General features: G+C 30.8%; 1 protein-coding gene and 1 long non-coding RNA gene across 3 annotated transcripts; one reads left to right on the top strand and one right to left on the bottom strand.

Annotated features, from left to right (window-relative positions):
• The first annotated feature begins 9334 nt into the window (after positions 1-9334).
• LOC146919745 (uncharacterized) lies at positions 9335-12336 on the top strand. Its single transcript, XR_015010686.1, has 8 exons — positions 9335-9561; positions 10177-10247; positions 10372-10443; positions 10849-11041; positions 11139-11249; positions 11423-11690; positions 11778-11891; positions 12047-12336. It is a non-coding gene; the product is annotated as an uncharacterized LOC146919745 (long non-coding RNA).
• Positions 12337-17736: 5400 nt separating this feature from the next.
• Positions 17737-21318, bottom strand: AP2 (Integrase-type DNA-binding superfamily protein). 2 transcript variants are annotated; one of them, XM_085713162.1, is made up of 10 exons: positions 20516-21318; positions 20216-20241; positions 19993-20023; positions 19785-19872; positions 19537-19682; positions 19347-19409; positions 19148-19236; positions 18891-19057; positions 18566-18793; positions 17737-18116 (listed from the first exon to the last, which is right to left on the bottom strand). In XM_085713162.1, the coding sequence occupies exons 1-10, from the start codon at positions 21025-21027 to the stop codon at positions 17910-17912; spliced, it is 1557 nt and encodes a 518-aa protein (XP_085569288.1). In that variant the 5' UTR covers positions 21028-21318; the 3' UTR covers positions 17737-17909. The 2 variants fall into 2 exon arrangements, with proteins under 2 accessions (XP_085569288.1, XP_085569290.1); XM_085713164.1 differs by having other exon boundaries at positions 19347-19391.
• Positions 21319-24055: the final 2737 nt, after the last annotated feature.

Below are 24055 nucleotides of genomic sequence, written 5' to 3'. Positions count from 1 at the left end.
TGAGAAACTCATTTTGCAAAATAAAAAATTGGAACCCCCAATTTTATTATTATTTTTACTTTTTTGCAAATAGGAAGGTAGAGCGTAGGGTATGTTGTGTAGCACAAGTCTGGTTGCTTGATATATAAGTAAAAAACAGTTCAGGTCGTAACCTTCAAACTTGAGTGAGCGGGAGATACGGACCAAGAGGTTCGGATTGTAACTCCCCGAGAGGGATATTTTTGGTATTATGAGCAAATAAAGGGGTGTATTGATCAATTTTCTTGTTGATGACATAAAATCATAAGCCCAAGTTGAGCTTGTTCATCCTGAACCAATTTAAGCCCATGTTTTTTTTTTGTTGGATAAGTCATGCTTCATCATTCATTTCATTTTTCTTTATATACCTGCTAATCCACGAGTGATTTTTATTCTCACTATTTTTGTTTTCTTTCTATGCTCACTCAAATTATCAAGTATTTCATTTGTTCATCTAAAAAGAAAAAAAAAAATCTCATTTGTTATTGTGTAATCTATCATCAACTATTTCTATCATTATTCATTACCATCATTGAAGCGGCAATTGTTACAAAATCTACGAGGTTTTTTTTTTGTCCGGTTTCAAAATACTAAAACCAATCATCTTTTTTTTTTGTGGTGGCCGGGGATTGAACCCCAACCTTACATATTTTATGCATTGTTCATACCAACCGTGATTTTGAAAAAGTTTAAAATATCGATTGCATTTCTTTCACTCAATTGCCGGTTTATATTTAATATCATGGAAAATTTATTAAAATCACGTTGAACCACCATAATTTTGAAAAGACTATTTGTTAACTGTGGTGTCTCGTTGTAATTTTGACAAATCCACATTGACTTCAAACATGCCCTAAAGTGTTCAAGGGAAACTCAAAATGCATGCAAAATTAAATGAATATGAGCTGTTCAATCCTGTAGACATGCTTATTTTAGCAACATAGGTATTTATCGTAGTCACAACAACGCAAACAGCACGATTGACAAGTTGGTAAAGAGTTAGCGTTGGAACCCTAAACTCATTCCAATTAAGGAAAAACAATGTACCCAAAAAGTCCATCACATTCAACATCAAACCTTAATAAAGAAATAACCTCGTGAAATATTTATCACCACACAAATTCTTACTACCTCCGTCCCAATTTAATTGACACAATTTTGTTTTTCACACATATTAAGAAAAATGTATAAATAAAGGGGAAAGTAGAATATATTGTATTGGGAATGATAAAAGTAGTATTATTTAGTGTTATATTGTATTGGGAATGATGAAAGTTGTATTGAAAATTGAAATTGGTCAGTTATTTTGGGACACTTTTTTTTAGAAAATGGGTCAGTTATTCCGGGACGGAGGGAGTACTTGTTTTGTATAAAGTAGGTTTCAATCTCTCTGAGTCTCTCTATCATTATTTAGGCCTCACTAAGATAAGAGTCCTTGACAAGACACCAACTTCTTTCTTTTTTGGCGATTATAATCGGTTACAAAATTGAGCAAGATTCTTCCTATTCCCATTATTAGTAGCTCTTAACCCTCTCAGTTTGGCATTGGCCCAAATGGAAATAAAACATGTTTGCTCTTCAATATTAGGCAACTTTGACAAGTGCTGCAGCGCCGGCCCCAACCCCGGTCCGGGCCTTTATCGGAATCGAATCCTCAATGGTTATAGTATGATAAGGTAGCCGTGAGTTGAGATCATCTCAATTTCTCAAAAGAAACGTAGATATCCATTACCATAGTTTTAAATTATAAATGTCCAATTAATTGATGTAATAAATTTTAGAAATATGTACATTTATATTATTTATTTATTTCAAAACTATTGTAATAGATAGCTCAATTTCTTTTAGAAAATGAAGAGGATCTTAACTCGGTAGCCGTATAATATCCAATTTCGTGTTTGACCACGATAGCATTTTTCTGATTTAAAAAAATGAGATATATGTTGTTTTGGTAGGTGCAGTCACATAGTTACCAGGTGGAATGATTAAGATATCAAGCGTTTAGTTCCTACTTTCGTTATAATGCTAACAATATTAACATTAGTTGTTTCAAAAATAAAATTATTTCAAAAAAAACTTTTGATTTGATTAAATAATAAAAATGTAATGTACTTGCAAATTACCCTTCAAGAAAACCAATTCATAAGTGTTCCTTTTGTAGACAGAATTTGGTGTTGTTTTAGCATCCTGCTGTAACAAATCTCAGCCGTCCGATCTCTAATTGATGGTTGACATTAAACTATATGAAACTGACCAAACAAATCTAAATCGTTGTATCACTTTTCTACGACTGAAATTAACTAATACGTGTAACTGCGTGAAGCAGTTACAGCAGAAAATCTAGGTCCTTCCTTTTGATTTGAGAAGTGTGAAAACATAAATAATTGTTGAGAACTTGTTTGTGAAGGGAGCATTTACTAGCTGGGTTCATTGTGATCAATAATTGATTATGATCACTAATATATACAAATTTGGAGACAATTTCGTTTTCTTTAAAGTATACATTGTATTTTCTTATTGCAATTATAGGAAAAGCTTTTTGCGTGATCACTAATGTGTTCAAAAATAAATTGATGTGAAATCAAAATCATAGTAACGTAGTCATGTGACCAACCCAACCTTAACGACTGTAAAAGGAAAAATAAATTTGATTGAACGTGCAGATCTAGACTGAAACTTTGACTATAGATATTAATTAACAAAATATGATTGTGATTTACTTTAAATTTCCTTTCATTATTTCTATATAAAAAATGCATTCAGGGTAATTAATGAAAGCCACTTCTAACAAGAAATATCCCACTTTCGAATATTTTTATCCGATTAATCAAATAAATGATCTCAAGTGGTTAATGAGTTTCATCAATGATAAATTGTTTGGGAGAATTCAAGTTCGATTTTTAGGTAGAACAATTTTTTGTGAGGCTATTTTTACTTCACAACAAAACTCCGAATTAGCAATGCCCCTTTTTCCTGAAAATCCAAAAGGGTTAACGAAAAAATATTTCTATCTTTTTTCTTGAAGGAAAAAAAAAATTATTTCTATCTTGTTAATCCCTCTGTCAGAAAATTATATTGTTAATCTAGTGTTTTCCTGGCAGACAGAGAAATTTTCAATCTCTCCAATATGTACCTAAAATTCCAATCATACTTTATTGCACACAAGGTCGAGGAAGACAATCAGTTAAAAAAAAGGAGAAAAATGAAGTCTATCTTGTATTTTTTTTATTTTTTTTGAAAGAAAGTATATCTTGTATGTTGAAATTTTCAAAAACAAAATTAAGGTTGACTATTTTTATTTTATTTTAATATTTATAATTAAGTGAGACATAAATTATAGTACATTTGAAGAATTCTATGTAATTTATTTAAACGAGAATTAACCACACAAAAGTAAATTTGCAAATAGTACATACAAATTAATTTTCACTTCATTTGCATATTTATTTATGTGACTGATTTAGTTGTTGAGTAATTAAATTACCCACAATTTTTCTATGGACAATCTTAAAAAAATGTTATAATTACTTTGACTAGTTGTTTCTAAAAATAAGGTGTTTGGTATATGTCCACCTAAAATGTTACTATTATGTGTTGGATCTCTCTATAAACTTTTCTCCAAATTTTCATTAAAATTTGACTAGTTGTTTCTAAAAATAAGGTGTTGGTATATGTCCACCTAAAATGTTTCTTTTTTACCCCATGTCCACCTAAAATGTTACTATTATGTGTTGGATCTCTCTATAAACTTTTCTCCATATTTTCATTAAAACAAAAAAGAAAACCTTTTCTCCAATTCTCATTCTCATTCATCAATTATTATTCTGTTCCTTTAGACATGAAAAACCAGTCCAAAATAAAACTTAATTAGTGAATAACAATTGGTTGAATCTATATGATTTATACATGAGAAAACGAAAGTTAATTAATAGTTGGTGAGGAATTAAACGCATTCATATACAACCTATCTTAATTTGTACAGTTTGTATTCTAAAGAGGAACATAGGGGGGGGGGGGGGGGGGGGGGTCTTGAAGGTTGAAACCATAATTCCATATGTAGGTATTGCGTTCTTAATTAAGGAGACTCTACAAATTAATTTGTGGTCCTGTTTCCTAACTTAGGATGTACGAAAACAAAACACTAATGAATGAGCTTTCCTGATACATAGTAAATATGCTGAAACATCTAATCTTATATACCAACTGCACAAATTAATGGACCCGTATTCTTTTAATGTCTCAACTTTAGATTCACTGTAGATTTTCCTCATACTTTCCTCTTTTTCTTTTTTTCCTTTATCATTACTTTGTGTAATTAAAATATTTTGATGCATAAAAATTTACATATATAAGGGATTCCATATTACTATAAATAATCCGATAAAACTTTAAAAAAGTTATACTATGTAGTATCCTTTTATGAGGTAATTTACTTGTTGAAGTTTTTTTTTTGGCAAATCATATTTTTCCATTTAATGACAAAGCAATCTTTAACATTACTCTCCAGGCCCACACAAGAGGTAAAAAGTAATAAAACTACAAAAAATATTTATATAACCAAAGTTAAAACAAAAAATATGTATCATATACAATGATAAAGATTGGAGTGGGACATAGGACAGACTGTGAGAAGAGTGACTGCTCAAGTAACACATGAATAGTCAAGCTAGCTAGATCTCAGAATTAAGAAAAGGCTAGGTCGATAGAAAAATGCAAAGAGACACATATGAATACAATATCAAACACAGAAACATTACCAGAAAAGGAAATTATATATATGTAACATTATAGAAAGAAAAGGAAATTAAAGCATAGCCACATACAGTATTGTGGTTGTAAATAAATAAAGTGAAACTTTAATTGGAGAGGAGAAAGAGAGGTGCTAGAGAAGCGTCCCTTAAAGGGAAACCAAAAGAGTAGTTTGTCTTAGTGAATGATGATAGTGATCTAACAATTAGAGAGCACAATGTGTGTTGAAAGGAAAAGACCAATGCCTCCTTGCACAAATGCCACCCTCACTCCCACTCAGTCACTCACCATCATCCATCCCTATACTAAATCTATCATCCATCTCTATACTAAATTTATGTTATATTAATATTAAATTTAATTACAATTTTAGGCCTTAAATATTGTGATTATGCGATTTTAATCGTCACATTTGTTCTAATCGGTTTTATTCTTTTGTGGTCTGTTAGATCCCTCCTAATTTCTTTCGAGTTTATGTTGAAGTGACGTCATTTATCTACCAACACTCAAATCACATGACGTCATTTTTCTTTGAAATTAAAATAAAAAAAGTTTAGCACATTTATTGGCATACTCAAGGAGGTGCTTGATCCAATCATCCGAATTGAGCACCTCTACGTCGTTTCCACCTCGAACACCACGTTGTTTTCTGGTAAAATCATCATCAAGAAAAGGATTTGAAATTTTCAGGTAGGCACAACAATAAAAGCGAAGTTGGACGAACTACGAGCCATGATTGTAGCCGTTGCAACGGAAGAGGTGTTACGAACATAAATCGACGTCGTCAATTTTCTCCCATAAGTGTACACTCAAAAAATATGTTGCAAGGTACCAACTGGAGCATCTCTCTTCCTTTTCTTTGCCTAAAAAACAAGCGAGGAGGTGGGTTTCTCATTCCTTCAATCTTTTAGGGTTGAGGGAACTTCACTTGATAACCCCACCTCGACCACCAATTTGGCCAACTTCGTCTTGTTCAATTTTGGTGTTGTTCTATCTGCAACATAAAAACATGTTAGACACAAGATTTCAAATTGGGAAAGGTAAAAATTGAATCAATGGCCTTATTGAAATAATTCTTCATGTTAGAAGGATGAAGTTGACATTTGAGGACATCACTAAACTTTACTCCCTCTGTTCCTTTTTAATTGTCATATTTTAACTTTTTACACAAACCAAGACACTAAATGTATTTCACTACTTTTGATACAATAACTTATGTTTTTCCTATAATATCCTTAATCATATTTCATATATTTCTCTCTCTCCAATAAATTACTAAGGGCATAATAGAAAAAACAACATTTAATGTTACATTGAACTTTGAAAGTGACAATTAATTAGAAACAAAAATTCTGTAAAAGTGACAGTTATAAAGGAACGGAGGGGAGAGGATTGTCTCCCGTGGGATTTTCTCCTGTTTTTCTCCAGTAAACAATCTTAGCCCTTCATTTGTTTAAAATAGATCAACGGCCATCAATAAAACAATTAAATTACATGTGTTTTTTCAATTTCATTTCCGTCCTTTTTCATGTCTCTTCGTCCTGGAAAAGTATTGAAATCCTTCACCTTCTTCAATAACAACAACAACACAGTGAACACTATCTATATTGACTAGCTAGTTGTTGTCGCGTGCTACCTGTTGAAGTTACTGTTGTGTGATCTTCAATTAATGACGTTGTCATCGTGTGCTATGTTTTTCGTCGTCGTGGTTTCCGGCCGTTGTGGTTGACATCGTCTCTCTATCTGAATCTGTTATCTCAACTTTTGTGTATTCGACTGTTATTTTGGTGGATTGGTCTGTAATTTGGTGAGATATAGGTTCCATTGATCACAATTTAAGAGGTTCAATTTTTTACTTGAAAATTAATTTATCTAAGAAACCATTTATCAGACTCAATTCCAATTTACAAGTATAACCATAATTTTACATTGATGTACTAACAACAACAATCTAATACAAAGTGTTCAAGTCCTTCCAAGCAAATTTAATGACATAATTGGTTATTAGCATGATTTGATCCAAGGAGATTTAAATTTGCTTGAAATTTGCTTGTAATTCAATGAGAATTGGTTATTAGCATGGACATGATTTGATCTCATGAACAAGGAGATTTACTGAGATGAGTTTTTGAGGAAAACAGGAAAGAACTAAAACGACAAATCATTTAATAGTTTCTATTATTGGCCGTTGATCTATCATTAAATAAATGAAGGGTTAAGATTGTTCACTGGAGAAAAACAGGAGAAAATCTCACGGGAGACAATCCTCTCCCGGAACGGAGAGAGTATAACACATCTAGAATCCAAAAATTCAACAAAGCATCGGGTCACCGGAGGTAACAACTGTTCATTTATACTTTTTAGGCTCACTCGAAGCAACGTGAAAGAGAAAAGGATCATCGGAAATACTTCCATAAATTTGCATAAATTTTTTGGCTCATGATTTTATTGAAATTAAAAATATATTTAACTCAAAATACAATAATAGGTGGATTCTAGGGTGAGGGTCCAATTAAGTCCCTCACCGGTGAACCACTATGAATAACAATAAGAGTCGTTAGATTAATTGAGTTCATATATTTTATTATACACCATATACACCGAATCACACTTATCTTTTTCCTCTCTCCCCTCTTCCTCTTTTATCCCTCTTCGATATTTAAATTCGTAATCTCTACGAATGTAACGTTGGTAATGATAAAGATCACATATCAATCAGTTTTATTAGAAAAACTCATAACATATTACATAGCAGTATCACACAATCTAATCCAACAAAAGTGATTGTGGAAATTGGAAATATAATAAAAAGAAAGTAAAGAGAGAAGAGATTGAATTCTATGATTATTTATACAATCTTGTGCTTTTGTTGATGGATTTTTACTTAAATACACCAACTTTCGTTAGAATTTGCTAGACTTTTCTTTTGGTTTAATTGTTGGGTATTTGTCCAATATATGTTATTGTTTGATATAATTTACCAGAACAACGTAACCAAACTGCCAACAAGAAACTTTGTTGAACTATTCGATGAAGGAGAGTATAATAAGACGCCACATTTGCACCCTGAATGTTGAAAGGGGTAAACAAATTGAAATGGGATTTGAAATCTCGAACATAAGATGCCACCGTTTTCTGAATTTGCTAGGTTTTTTAGGTGGGAGAGCGCCACTGATATGTAGTGGTGGAACAAATGGAGATGAAGCTCTGCCATGGTCCTTGTGCAGCACAAAGTGAGATTTGCTAGGACTAGAGAAAAAACGAGGTTGGAGAGAGGGGAGATATGATCAAGTGTGGTTATGACTAATGAGATCGTATAGACTTGTTTAATCCAATGGTCGATTAAAGTGGTACACCGGTGAGGGACTTAATTGGACCCTCACCCTAGAATCCACCACAATAATAAATCATTATTATTTTTTTATCTAGTAGCCTAGTGGCTAGATCTCACACAATTAAATGTGGAGAAGTGGGGTGTCCGGGGTTCGAACTCAGCCCCTGCATAAATTATGCAATGTCCGTGCCAATTGAGCTAAGCTCACGGGGACATAAATCGTTATTTTTATTAAAATGAAATTAAAGCAGCGTCAATAGTTTTTCCAACGGTTCAATAAATCTCATATATGGAAACACTACTACAAAATTGGGAAAATATAGCGCCTCATAAATAGCGCTTTTAACACTAAAGCGCTATAAATTAAAACACGGAGGTCTTAGCTAGCGCTTTTTTGAAAAAGCACTATCTATCCTTTGAAGTATATATAGCGCTTTGTATTGAAAGCGTCAGTATAGGTTAAATAAAAATAATAGATATTTAAATAAAAAACATGATTAATCGTATATGGCGCTTTTTATGAAAAGCGCTATATATAAATCAACCTTAAATAGCGCTTATAAGTTAAAAAAAAGCGCTACTGTATGCTTGAGAAAGATAGCGCTTATAGGTTAAAAAAAGCGCCATTTTATAAAGTGATTTAATCTATATTAACTAACAGGTCCCCTGTTCGATCCCCTGCATAGCATATTTCAATTTTTTTTTAATTTTAATGAAAAATGGATTGCGGTAACAAAGCACACACCTTTTTCTTAATATAAAAAAAAGCACACACCTTTTTTTTAATATTTTTGTCATATATATGTTATATATATATATAACAAACTAAATCCAAACTTTTTCAAAAAAACAAATTCAAACTTTTTTCCAAAAAACAAATCCAAACTAAAAAAACAAATCAAATATATAACAAACTTTTCTTCAAAAAAAAAAAACAAACTAAATCCAAACTTTTCCAAAAAAACAAATCCAAACTTTTTCCAAAAAACAAATCCAAACTAACAAAACAAATCTAAAAAAACAAATCAAAATTTCCAAATCCCACTAAATCCTACTTTTCCATAAATAAATCATATCCTCGCAAAAAAAAAATTAAAATACCCCATACACTCTTAATAATTGAATGGAAGTGTAGTAGTCAATAGTGGCCCACACTTAATTATAAATTCATCTTAATGCTAATAAAACAATTTTCCAATCCCAAATTGAAACAAAATCACACGACAGAGAGAGAGAGAGAGAGAGAGAGAAAAAAACTCAGTGAAACGTACAAAGCGACAACAAGAACATCTCCTGCTAGCTACGACATCGATCACCTTGGACACAACACAATACACATGGTTTCAAAGACATACTGATCCTTCCGTCGCTCACGGTTCACTCAAATTCATCTCTGAGTATCAATTTCGTCCTTCTCCGACTCCATCTCTCCACAAAGGCACAAACCCTAATTGACAATTGTAAGTGAAAATCCTACTAATTTCATATTTTCACTTTGATTTTCGAATCCTACTGTCTTGTTTGGTGTTGAATTTGGTTTTTTATTTGGTTTCACCTTCAATTTTCCATAACCCTAGTCAAAACAAAAGGGGGGAAAGCAAAACTGAATTACAAAATTGAAATTGAAACTGTTTTGATGATAGGGAATCAAATTTGATTTTGGAAATATTGCAGAGTTTGAGTAGGGAATCGAAATTGTGTTTGTGTTGCTAGTTAGACTTTAGTAGTTGATATTACAACACTGTTATTTGGTTTTGGAAATAGTTACAAATCATTAATCATGTATAATGTATTGTTAGTTATCAAATTTGAATATTAGAGTAAATGAGTAATGTTGCTAGTTAGTTACAAATCACTTGATTTGCTAGTTAGTATTAAAGTGTAACACAGTAACAAGACTTGAAATTAAACTAGTATGAATGAAATTAAACACAGTAACACAGTTTTGATGTTAAGTTAGTTTTGACATTAATATAGCTCTGGTTAGTAGTTACAAGTTCTTGTATGAGTCAATTTTACTTGTCCTAGTCTTATGGTGACATTTAGAGTACTTAACGAGGGTGCATCTTGTGCAGACAAATGGCGAAAGACTTCATACGGAACACAGAGACATCAAAGATTTGTAGGCATTCCTGCAACCAAGCAAGTAAGGCTTCCTTCATATACTATAACTATATAAGAATTATGTAGGGAATCAAGAATGTGCATGTCTCTATATCTGCATTGGCAATTGAAAGTTTTAGCTGATTCTTGGTTTTTCCCTGTTGAAGAACACAATGGGTAGGCCTGATGCAGAAGCGACAAATGAAATCATAGATAATGAAAATAAAGAAATGCTTAAGGTAAATTTTTTGTTTTTGGTATTGTGAAATTAATATAGTTCCTGTTCAAAAGTTTCAAACTTGAGATTCTAGGTAAACTCAATTTGCCCGTGTTTGATTGGAATGCAAACTCGACTCGTAGACATGCAAGAGATTACTCAATTTGCCCTAGTTTTTACTATATGTCTATAAGTGTCATAAAAGACGTACAATTTTGTGTCTGTAGTTGTTAAGAAGTAGTGAAGATGTATCAGAGGAGTATTGGTGGAAACTTTTTAAATATGAATAATTTTTTTTATTGGATACTCTCTAGGTTGAGATAAGTTAAGCTTATGATGCAATCATGTTAGGAAAAAAAACCTAGATTTGCAAATTATTTTAATTGTATAACATTTAAAAATATCTAATATTATATTTTCATTCTAGGTACTTGTATGAAAAATTTGTGCGCGGCACTGATTTCGCAAGGAAGTACTCCTTCTTATCCCCCCCATCGAATATCATTGGTGTTAATTGAAGCAGAACAAGAATTGGTCAAAGCATACATGGTTAAGGAATTCTTGAAATATAAAGATGAGCGCAAGTTATTTATTCTACCATTTTATATACATAAGTCTATGTAAGATTTTCCTTGAAATTTTGTTTTTGATTATTTTTTCCTAACTTGTTACCATAGTTTATAGAAGATTTTCTAATTAACTTTGACATTTGTGTAGTGGACATTGGGTGTTAGTTGTCATTGATCCCATATCGGAAATCATATATTATTTGGATCCATTACTCAATGACTATATGAATTACCCAAAAATGAAGAATATGTTTGACACGTAAGTATATATAAATTTATATATTGATGTATATGAAAACAATATATATATATATATACATATATATACATATATACATACATACATACATATATATATATATATATATATATATATATATATATATATATGATTAGTTGTATGTAATCTAAGTTTACATTTATATTTTGTAGAGTTCTACAGGTATTTCGCTCTGCAAGGGACACTCAAGTATCAAAGAATAAATTTAACAACATATCATGGGTCCAAGTACAGATTTAGTAATATAACATAACAACCTTAAAAAATTAGTGTATGAATAATATAAATAATTTGATTGATACAAACTTATTTTATTTTTTGTAGTGTCCTCGCCAAGAAAATGGTATAGATTGCAGGTACTTTGTGATGAGGTTTATGAAAGAGATTCTCATTTCAAAACTAAACGAGATTCCAAAGCTGGTATGTTATTTTTATATTAAAGTATAATATTTGTATATAATTAAGTTTATTAAGTAACATGGTTATTTTTTGTTATAATATATGCAGTACATTGATGATTTCAAGTGTGTGACATACTCAAAAGATAAACTAAGAGAAATCCAAGAAGAATGGTGTCATTTCATGCTCAACCTAAAAGTTATATGATATTTTTATGATAAGGTGGGTTTCATGTTTCTCAATATATTTGCTAGAAGTGGTAGTTGTTTTAATTTATAATCTTGCTTTAATTTATACTCATGATCAGTAGTACTTTGAATTTATCTTTAATATAATATAGTATTATTGCTTAATGGTGTTTTCTGGTATATATTCAGGTGGAGGATTCAAGTGGAGGAGAGTGAACGAAATTTGGAAATGAATGATTATTTGCCTGCTTGTTTTGGATAAAAATGTTTAGAAGATCAAGAAGATGGATGAAGACTGCATGATACCATAGAAGATTTTGATGTTTATGTTAACTATTTAGTTGTAACTCCTAGAGATATCTATGTTACCATATTATAGGCTATACATTTCTGACTTTTATGCTATATATACATACATTTTTTATGATATAATTAAGTTTTATTTGATAAATAATAGTCCCAATTATAATGTGCCAAAATTATATATATTTCCCTTTAAATTTCTGACTTTATATATATTTTACTTTAAATTGATAAAAACACGCTATCTGCAAAGGAAAAAAAATTGACAAAAAAAACTAAATAAATGCTTCTCCTAGCGCTTTTTTTCCTTTATAAAGCGTTATCTAAACATAATGTTACATAGTGCTTTTAAAACTAAAACGCTGTCTTTAAACCTGTCTTAGATGACGTTTTTTTTTTGAAAGCGCTATCTAAGGAGACCCTTTGCTAGCGCTTTTTGACATAAAGCGCTATATAAATCATGCTTTAGCTAGCGCTTTATACATAAAAAAAAGCGCTATATTACTTTTACCAGCGCCATTTACAGTAGCGCTTCAAAAGCGCTATCTAAAGCAAAAAAAAAAGCGCTATATAAGCTCATTTTTGTAGTAGTGAAACACTTGTGAAATAAAAAAGTAGTCGGCTACCACTTGTGTAACCTAATGGTATTCAGTTGCAGCCCTCTGATTTTATCTTTTTATTGCTTGATGATGCTTTAGACGTCTCTTTTACCCTTCTTCCTGTTTTCTTTTTATCTTTTATCCTCTCTTTTTTCTTCATTTGTAACAAAAAAAAATAACTTTTTGGATATATATATATACACACACATACAAGGTATTTCAATTGCTCACTTTCTTTAAAATTATTATGAACGATTTTAACAATTGAATTCATGTATTTTTTTAAAAAGATCATGTTACCGACTCTTCCAAGTTGAATATCATTTAGTTATGATGTACTGTTACTTCTTTTTTTCTACATTTTTTGCTTCTCATTATTACACCCCTCTCTATTTCCCTTTAAATATACATATATGATTGCTTGAACTTTGGGGAAGTATAAAATATTAGGGTGGATCTCACCCTTTTTTCCCTAATGAAAATACCAAATAGATACTAAGTCTTAAAAGGATGAGATTCCTTATTAAAGATGATCGTTTTGAAGTGTTCCGTAGATCCGATTTAAAGTAAATGCATGTAAATATCTATTGAAAGCTCTTCCTAAAAATAAAAAATCTATTGAGAACCCTTTAACCTGCAGTAGTGAATAACATAGTCCCACTTTGTACTCCAAAATCCTGCAATTTACGCATCAATATTTTGGACCACCACTGCACCTTGTTTGTTAACCTATCCTGGCTTCCGTGGTATGATCAATTTTTAATTATAAACACTCTTTCAGGCCCCTCTTTTGGTAGGTAAGCTAAATAAAACAAATCAACTATTATTAATAAATTTCCTTGTTTGGCCACAATCGAAATAATATTGCATCTCAAGATACGTTTGTTTGTTGAATTTTTTTTTCTTTTCTTTCTAGTTTCTTCTATTACATTACCATTTGAAACTCTCAATGAGGCCGATATAGTTGTTATGAAGTTGACTCATAGTTCGGAAATGATGGATAATCTACCCGTTCATAGTTAAATTCTCTAAATCTTATAGTTTATCTTGAACTTGCAAGTCTCAAAGACTTTACCCGTCTACATTTTTTGTTATAAAAAAACTCTTAACGAGGTAACATAAACATGCAGTTATATATTGTGTCGATATGAAAACTAATTCAACAATTAATTTTACCAAACACAATAAATTTAGACCAATAACTTATCTACTATCAACTTTCACATAATTTTTTCTTTATGTATTATATATCCATCCGCTGTCAACGTTACCGACTACATTTTTACCAAAGAGAGTCCATATGTAACCTTAAACATCGTGAAACAAAAGATAAGTAAAATGTTAAACGTGCAATTTCAATTCTTCTCCAAGGATGAATTTTGGGACCACCTTTCCAGAAATATCTAGTATGACGCTGGTGATGACGGATGCACGCATGTATTACTTTTTTTTATTCATGTTTTTAATTGATTAACCCAACTAACAACAACAAAATTAATAAACAAATGGGTTGGATCTTTATTCATCCATTATCCTAGTACAGTTACAGACAACACTATGATTTCGTTGGTCAATTGAAAGGTGTTACAGTATATGCTTCACATTAGTATTTTTCTATAAATAAAATCTCAACTAGGTTAACTGATTTTTCAATAAATAAACCCACCAACTTGTACATTAAAAAAAGGTCATGTTAACTTGTGCCCTTAGGGTACAAGTTAAGAAGCTAAAAAATGAATTAAAATAGTATAACTTCTGTATTGAAAAGATAAAATTTTAAAACTTTAATACATTGAATGTACAATTTTCAAGAAAACATTTCTATATTTAGTTTCTAAACTTGTGCCTCAAGGGCACAAGTTAACATTTCCAAAAAAAACATCTAAGTTCTAGTATTAAAGAAAAGACTAATGTTAACTTGTGCCCTCAAGACACATGTTAAGATACTCATTATAGAAATACACTTATTAAAAGGCGTGCATTCAACTTCTTAAAAGTTGTTATATTGTGTTTTTCAATGCAAAATTGTTCTATTTAGATTGCTTAACATGTGTCCTAAGGGCACAAGTTAATATGATCTTAAAGAAAATTAAATTTTAAAATCATCATTCATGTATAAATTCCAAACGACAGAAGTTTATCATCAAATAACGAGTCTTGTTTTATTACCAGCTCAGATGCTGTTCCCTGGCATACTCACAAGTCTAGAATCATTGAACCAAAGCCAACCAAACCAATACACTAACCAATGACTCTCTGCTACTGCTCCCATAAAGGTACATCCCATAATTAAATAAGGAAAATGTTAACTTGTGCCCTTAAGGTATAAGTTAAGAAATTGAATATAGAAATAATGTATTGGAATGTGTCCATTTCATTTAATCTTTAACTTTTTAATGAATTCAATGCATAAAATTTTATAGCGTATTTCTTCTTTTGAAGTTCTTAACATGTGCCCTAAGGGCACAAGTTAACACTATCCATTAAATAATGACCCAACTTTGTTTCCCCAGTTTAATTAACATTGTTATGTTACCACATAGTAGTACAACGCTTTATTTCGGAGTAGTACAACACTTTTATTTTGGAGGAGCACATTGGTTAATAAAATTCCTTAGAAACCCTAACCATAAGTAATATGCATGTTTGGATGAAAGGTGAGATTTTGTAGCTTCGCAAAATTACGATGACAATGTCATTTTTCAGTTCTGTTGTTCTCCAAATATGCACAATGTATTTAGATATAGGAGACAAAGCTTATGATCATCCTCGTACTTACACTTGAAATGATAATTTGATCAATGTCAATTTGAAAAGAAAAAAAAAACAAATGAATATTGGTAACAATTAAATTTTAAAGTACTTATATTTTTTTTAAGAGTCATGCTAATTACTTAGGGCATAAGTTCTTTTTGGGACCCTTAGGCTTTGTTTGGGAGTTTGGAGGGGTAGGAAAGGAAAGACTTTGAGGGGTGCAAAATATGAGGAAAAATGGAGAAATTTTTCAAATTTTTTAAAAGAGTAGTTTTTTAGAGAATGATAAATTAATGCATATGTTTACTTTATTTTTAATTTTAAAAATATTATAACAACATAGATTAAATTTGAAGAATTCTTATTATCCCTCCAAAACCCTCCTCCAATACAATTTTTTAGTTCCTCCAAATGAGGAGGGTTTTGTATTATGAAGAAAAGTTAACCCCCCAAAGCCCTCCTTCCCATTTTCCTTTATTTCTTCTACTTGCTCATTCCTTTTTTCCCAAGCCTTCCCTTCCCTTCCCCTCCAAACTCGCAAACAAAACCTTAGGGTATAAGTAAAAGAACTAAAAAAATTAAAAATTGATTTATGTTAAGATATTGCATGCATAATTTTCAATATCATATTTTTATATTTAGGGTACGAGTTAACATTTCTTTTTTTTTAATTATATTTGTCAAAACGACATCAACCAAGTTATTTTCTTGTAAAAATAAAGAATATTTTAACTTTTACTTATTTTTTCTACCTCTATAATTTCAAAAGATTTTTATGAAGTCCGAACACATGGTATAAATTTGGGTCAATGCAATACGAACATGATAATGATACATGAGAAATTTAGGATATAATACGGCTTAGATACGCTAACATTTTTATGTACAAAATACTTGTAAAGAAAAATATATTGATCATTCTTCATTGATAATGATCACAATTTCATTATATAAAAAGTGTAACTTCTAAAGCTGATTCATTATGAGACATTTGTCAATATAATTCAAGAACTTCAATTGAATCATTTGACATTAGCTTGCAACCTTGTCTCACAATTCGTATACCTTCATCTTTGATAAAATGCATAATCACATGTTTTTGTGAAATATCTTATACATATCCAATAAAATATTTAAAAGTTTCTTTTTTTTTTATCTTTTTTTAATTTTGAAGTATCCGGTGTTTATACTAAGTATAGATAGTTATATTAAAGTGTTCCATACGAGAATTTGCCATTTTGATTTTTGGTAAAAGTTAAAACCGTGACAGGGTCCTAAACTCTCAAGCCATGAAATATTGAAATCCCTTCACAATTTATACCCTTTTGGTGGCATAATTTTCTCTCTCACACACATTGTATCAGTGTCCTTTTGAAGCTTTAGACGAACAATGATAGGTCCCTCTCGTCATTATAGCCATTGTCTGACTGCTTTTAGCCAAGAGAACTGATTCAAAGGACACCGTTGATTGAGACTATTCATCACCATCCACTGATATTTCCAAGACACACCACAAAAATAAATAATCAAACCTCACTTTGTATCCCTTATTATATTTATTTTTTACTAGCTAGATATTTGTCTCAATGTGTTTTTTGCAAAGCTAACACAAAACCTGTGTTACCTTATTAAGGAATCAAACCTAGCATCTTTCCTTGGTAAAGTTTTTAAGGCCAATTTCAATACCAACAAAAAATAGGGAACAAATTGACAACCACGTGTATGTGATAGCAATACATCCCAAATTAAGAAACGAATAGGTGCTGTCATAAATACCATAACATAACACAAAAAAAATACTACAATGTAATGTAATGTAATAAATCATATAATAAATTAAAATCAGAAATATTTTAGTCAGAAGCCAGAATAATACTCCCTCCGTCCCATATTACTTGACCTAGTTGACTCTGTCACGTATGCCAATGCACAATTTTAAACTTAAATTTCTTTAATAATCTAGTAGAAAAAATTACGAAAATTTGATATTTTGAAAATATTAATCGAGACGAATCTAACAACATCTTATATGCTATATTTTGTTTTTATATATTAGTAGAAAAATAGAGTCAAAGCATGGTACATGAATAGTGCAAATATTCTAAATAGGTCAAGTAATATGGGACGGAGGGAGTATCTATGTAGTAGATCATATCATAGAGTATCTAGTTAAAGATTTCGTCCGTTTGTTAGTTTGACTGACTCAGAAAAAAGACCAATGAGTGTTCCCAATTTGGCTTACTTTTATCACTTCTTTCACCTCAATGGTAAAGTTATGGTTTTGTACTAATTTAAACCGCATTCATTTGTACATGCTCAAGAATAAATAAGATTATTTAAATGTGAATTTAAAATGGCAAGGTTGAAAATGAAGAAATATTAATTAATGTTGTTGTTCAAGAGGGTCTCATGAGGGTGTGGAACCCATTTTTCTGCAGCCAACCTTGAGAAGAAGAGGGTCTTATTTGAGGTGGGAATCCTGATGATGCTGCAGCAGTTGCTAACAAATGTGGAGGAGGCCCTGATTGCCACTTTTGTTGATCAGACATTGATAATGTTAAATCACTTCCGATTCGGCCTCCATTGCTGCTGCTGCTCGAAACCTTCATAATCATTTCAATTCAACAAATTAAAACAATTCACATAATTAACAAAATAATTCAATCTTGCCAATGCAATGCAGGTTTGAAATCACGATGAATTTGACAAAATTTCAATGACTGATTTTTGTTAAAATTCCTATAGTCCTAAAGAATAGTCTTTAGCTCACTGCGATTCTTTAAAATATACCTGGAATCCAAACATGTTTTAGTGTTCAAATTTACTATTTAACCTTTAAAATTGAACATATTCATTACATTAGTCCTTTGGAGACAATTTCAAGATATTGAAAGGATCATTGAGTAATATCATGATCATTTGAAATTGCATTAATAAACAAAATTAAATTGCACAACCATACAAGTACAATTTTAAGTACTAACTGAACTTGAGTAAAAAAAAACAAGTACCAATGAGCTAAAAGAGAAAGTAATTGAAGAAAAGTACTCACATGAAAATTTGAGGGGTGAAGATGTGGAAAATTGTGAAGCATTTGAGGGTGTTGTTCAATCATAGGTAACCTATAGGGACCAAATCTATGCATTTCATTAGTGGCAACTGAAGATTGATGAAGGTGAGTTTGGCTTAGCATCCTCAAGGCTTCATTCTCTCCATATCCATCCCTTACAAAGCCATCCATGTTACTTATACCACATGGTTTAGGTAGTATATTCACAGGCTGAATTTCAAGGTAAAATTTAAATTGTGATTAATTAAGAAAAATTAATCAATAGAATAAGGTTGGACTATATTAAATTAAATTACATTACATTTACCTTAGGTCTGATTCCACCATTCCGCCAATTTGATTCAGGTGCCATGTATTGATCAGTGGTGACATTTGTGTTTTGATTCCCAAATGCTTGATTATTATTGCTACATTTAGAACTTGAATTCCCCAAACTCAAATCCAAATTGTGGTCTGCAGCGTTACCTGATGATTCTGTCATTTAATAATGCATTTAATTATTAACTAAGTATAAGTGAATTTGAATAATTAAAATTAAAATGTAAACAATTAGAAAGTGCTTACCAGAATTAAGTTCATTATCATATATGCTGGGATCAAAATTGGTGACAGCCTCTTTGCCATTGCATTTAATTGCTGCTTTATCATATGCCCTTAAACAAAATGAGCCACAAAAATTTAAAACCCTAGCATGCACTTTATATATTATTAATTGAAAGGGAAAACAACAAATTAAATTGGTAATAAAGTAAAGCAATAATACCTTGCAGCTTCAATCTCAGTGTCAAACAAACCCAGATAAACATACCTGGTAAATTGAATCAAACTAATCTAATTAAATTTTTATTATCTATTTCATTTATAGGTACATAAAAACAGCATGAACAAACATTTAGAAAATAATACAGTATATAATAAATGAGAATTATAGTAGAAGATATATAAATGTATACTTTTTTCCTAAGAATTGACCCATTCGAGCTTCCCATCTTCCACATTTATGCAAAGTCACACCTCTATATTTAGAACTTCCTCTTGGAAATCCAGTGCTTTGTCGTCGTAGTACATGCACAAATTCTTCCTTTGTTAAATTGCTCATCTAAATCACAAAAATTCAAGATACAAAAAAATTAGTAATAATTAATTAAAAACTATAGGATATAAATAAACATTTTTCAAAATATTCTTCCCCATAACTCACCTGCTTCAAATCCTCTTCATAATCTTCAATATTGAAATTTATATCAGCCTCTACTCCTCTAAACTTAATTGCAGCTCTATCATATGCACTGAGTATAGAAACACCAAAAAATTTATTATATATACTAAATATATGTATGTAGGTATGTATATTTTTACCATAAAAGAATGAATGAAATTTTATATGAATCAAATTAATGATGACTCACCGAGCAGCTGCATGTGCTGTGTCAAATCCACCTACACAAATTTACCCAGACAAAACCATCTCATCAGTTATCCCTTAAATCTTCTTCACAATATATATTAATTTATATATATACTACTTCCTGTCTCCCTCCCAAATCAATTTTTATTATTAAAAAAAAAAAATTTAGCCACTTTTAACTACCTCATATGTAACTGATCTTACATCAAAATATTAATACTTACCCAAATACACTTGTTTTCCACAATCCCTGCATCACAAACACAACCAAAAAAACATTCAAATTCATATTTTCATTACCAAATAATAAATAGCTAGTTATTTTTTAAATTTTATAGATTGATTAATAATTTATTAACTATTATGAAGCACAAACACGAACATCAGACACAATCCTAACATGGATATATCTCACGTGATAATCTGAAAAAATGAATTCAGACATCAAGTGTGTCTGACACATAGACACGTCTGATCTTAGAGGTATTCGTGCTTCAGAGGTAATATGGAAAAAATATACTAACCATATATGAGACTCCCATCGACCTGTTCTTCTGTAAAAAGTAACACCTCTATACTGAGAACTTCTGGACCTTGGTCCTCTACGACTCTTCTTCATCGGTTGTGAAGCTTCAACTATTTTACCACCGGTTTCTGATTGACAAAATTTTACACCAACCCAATGAGCTCTTGGAAAAGAAGAACTTCCACCACCACCACCACCGGAAGAAGAATCCACCACCGTTGTTATCATCTCAGAATCCTCTACAGGAAAAAACTGTCTAGTGACAGGTGGACACTCACTACTATCATCCATTGAAAATCCAAATATCTTACTACTCTTTTTCTTCATCATGTTACCATCTTCTTCTTCCGATCCATCTTCTATAACTATTGCTGATGAACTTGAATTTGAAACAGATCCAACACCTTTTCCTTTTTCATCAACATCAACTTCAACTTCATCACCTTCCATTGAACACCCTTCTGATTCATAGTTTTTCCTCTGATCAGGTGAGTCATTCAGATCCCACATTCTTCTCTATCTCAACTCAAATATGTATCTAACCTTAACAAGATGAACAATAATATGAAGAAGAAGAAGAAGAAGAAAGGTTCAAAAGCATTAACTTAGCAAGAAGAAGAAGAAGAAGAAAAGAAGGTAATAGAAGAAAGAGAAATGTTGAAAAATCTAAGAGAGAACCCTAAACTGCCCAATAGAGCATAGACGAGGCAAGTTTGAGCAAGCAAAACAGAAAGCAAACCTTCAATGTTCTCTCTCACTCTTTCTCTCTCTAGAAACCATAGACACATACATACACCACTTGTTTCTCTTTCTATGTATCTATCTATTTATCTTTTTTTATCACTTGATTCATTCACTGAAAAAATTGAACAATGAATATTTATCTACTTTTGTTGTTTTGCTTCTAACAGAGGAAAGTCTTTTTCTTTTATTGCGTTACATAATTTATTATTTTTCAGACTCAACTGTACTGTTTTCTTAGTATAATGTATTTATTTCCATTTTTATATGTTTATTGAATGAATTTAAATAACAAGTGGTAAATATAGGGAAAGAAAGAACCATCTCTTTCTTGAACAACTTTCCCACGTTAACCAAATCGAAAAAGCATCTTAGTATATCTATCTATCTCACCTGTCCTTTCTCTCTCATCACATTTTTCTTTCTCTCTCTCTCTCTCTCTCTATAAAATTATATTAACCATTATTGGTAGTAATATAAATTACCTTTTGTTAACTTAATGATTTGCATCATATAAATAAATAACTCTCACTACTTTTTCCTCCAAGTATTTTTATCTTTTTAGGATTATGACTAAGTTTTACCATGTGGATGCTACAGGGGACAAAAGAGGAATGTAATTAGGAAGGGTGAAAGAGGGTATTTTGGGGAGGGAAATAGTAATTAATGGAGTAAGAGAGAGAGTTTGGTGTGAGAAAAAGGAAATGAGAATAATGAGAAGTAAAAGGAAACTATTTCCACAAAAGTCCAATCCAAGAGTACGGGAAGAGGGCCACCTTTGCCTCTTTAGTTTCTCAAGCGACCAATACCCTTCTTACGCTGTACCTCGTATTTATGAGCTTTTCATACTATACCACTCTTCAAACTGCGCGTGTAGTTCCAACACCTATTTTGCTATTCTTATTGGCGAAAAAACGGGCACTCACAGCTCTTTTTATTACTCTAACGTTTGAAAATTATGAACGATATTTTTTTTGTATAAAATTTTGATTTTGATTAAAACTAAAATAAAATATAAATGTTTGTTTCTTTCAAGTTATAAAAAATCAAACTAATCATGATTATTTATTTCAACGACACCGACAATAATACAATATAACAAATAATATAATCTAAATTCTTTTTTTAATGACACTAACAACAATTTTATTATACGAAAAGTTGTTTAATGGTATAATTGGAATGATGAAAAAGTAAGTATAAATATATTCATCTAGTTTGTTACATTTTTTAAATGGTAAATATATATATATATATATATATATATATATATATATATATATATTTATATCGTATTTGTTACATTTGTTTTAATATTTAAATTTATTCTTATCTATTTGTTACATGTGTTATTTGTATTGAAAATTGAGGATATTTTTGGAAAGAAAAATTCAGCCCAAAAGTGCTGAAAGATGTAGTTTTCTTTATATATAGTATAGATTCTTTTACATTCTTTTTGGTATATCTATCATTAAGGTCGGTCATAAGATTTTGCGTGAACAATGAACATATGTTTTGTATATTTGGTAAATGTTAAAGAGTGCCCTTATGACATTGGTTAATAGGAAAAATTTAGAAATGTTGTATTGAGAAATGGTGAAAAGTGATGATAGATTTGACTTTTTAAAAGTAGAAAATTGTTGAATTCAATGCAAACTTACCATTTTTTGTTTCTTTAACCAGTGCCCTTGGGAAACTGATTAGCATAACCCTTTGTATTATTATGTATACAATTGTTTTAAGGGGAATTAGTCACTTTAGTCCCTGAATCGGAAGGGATTCGTCACTTTAGTCCCTGAATGCAGATAAATTGCAAAATAGTCCCTGAATGTAGACTTTGTTAGTCAATTTAGTCCCTGAATGCAAACTTCGTTAGTCAATTTAGTCCCTAAATGTAGACTCCGTTAGTCACTTTAGTCCCTGAAATTGACCATGCAGGGACTGTTTTGCAATTTCTCTTCATTCAGGGACTAAATTGACGAATCCTCTCCCATTCAGGGACTAAAGTGACTAATTCCCCTTGTTTTAATCATTAAATCAATAAATATTACTATTAAATCAAATGAAATATGAAAAGATATTAATGATTTAATGATAGGAAAAGGAACGTATGTATGGTGCAATACTAATTTGTTTGAGCATATTAGACAAAGTTTCTTTTAAGTTTGTTTGATTTGCGAAAGTTGAGTAGTTAATAGAACACCACATGATAAGCTTTTAAGGTATTTGACAACTTTTTGATTTTATACGGTGTTTGGTAGACAGTAGACAACACAAAACAATAAGGTGAAGTTTACTACAATATATTTTATGGATGTAAATATTAATATAGGTTAGGAGTGCAGGGTTCTGTCGCATATTAAAAATGTCGATTTGCAAAGATTTTGTTCAAGTATCAATTTATTTTACTATTTTGATTAGCTAAAAGAATGACTGTTTGAGAAATGGTGTTCGGCAATATAATGATAAAAATGCCCTAGGATTGTGGTTCATCGCAATCATAAGAGCTGGAACCCTTATTCTCATTTTATGATACGAGAATCAAATTTTTAAAGATGAGATCAATTGATGTAACTAATGTCTCCTTTAGTTCAATCTACTTGGAATGACACTGGTGGTAATGTGATCTCTAAGCTCCAAGCGGTCCAAAAGTCTTCAGAGAGATTTAATTCTGATATCTTTGGTAACATTTTTAAAAATAAAAGACAATTGGAAGCAAGGATCAAAGGAGTGCATCAACAACTTGATTTTTTTCAATCCTCTGATCTAATCAATTTTGAAAGGCATTTGCAAAATG

Source organism: Medicago sativa, chromosome 5 (genome assembly GCF_051527215.1).
Source record: "Medicago sativa cultivar Bolivia chromosome 5, Bolivia_mono, whole genome shotgun sequence".
Classification (NCBI taxonomy): Eukaryota; Viridiplantae; Streptophyta; class Magnoliopsida; order Fabales; family Fabaceae; genus Medicago; species Medicago sativa.
The sequence above is the reverse complement of the archived record's forward strand: the minus strand, read 5'-3'. Positions and strand labels throughout refer to the sequence as shown.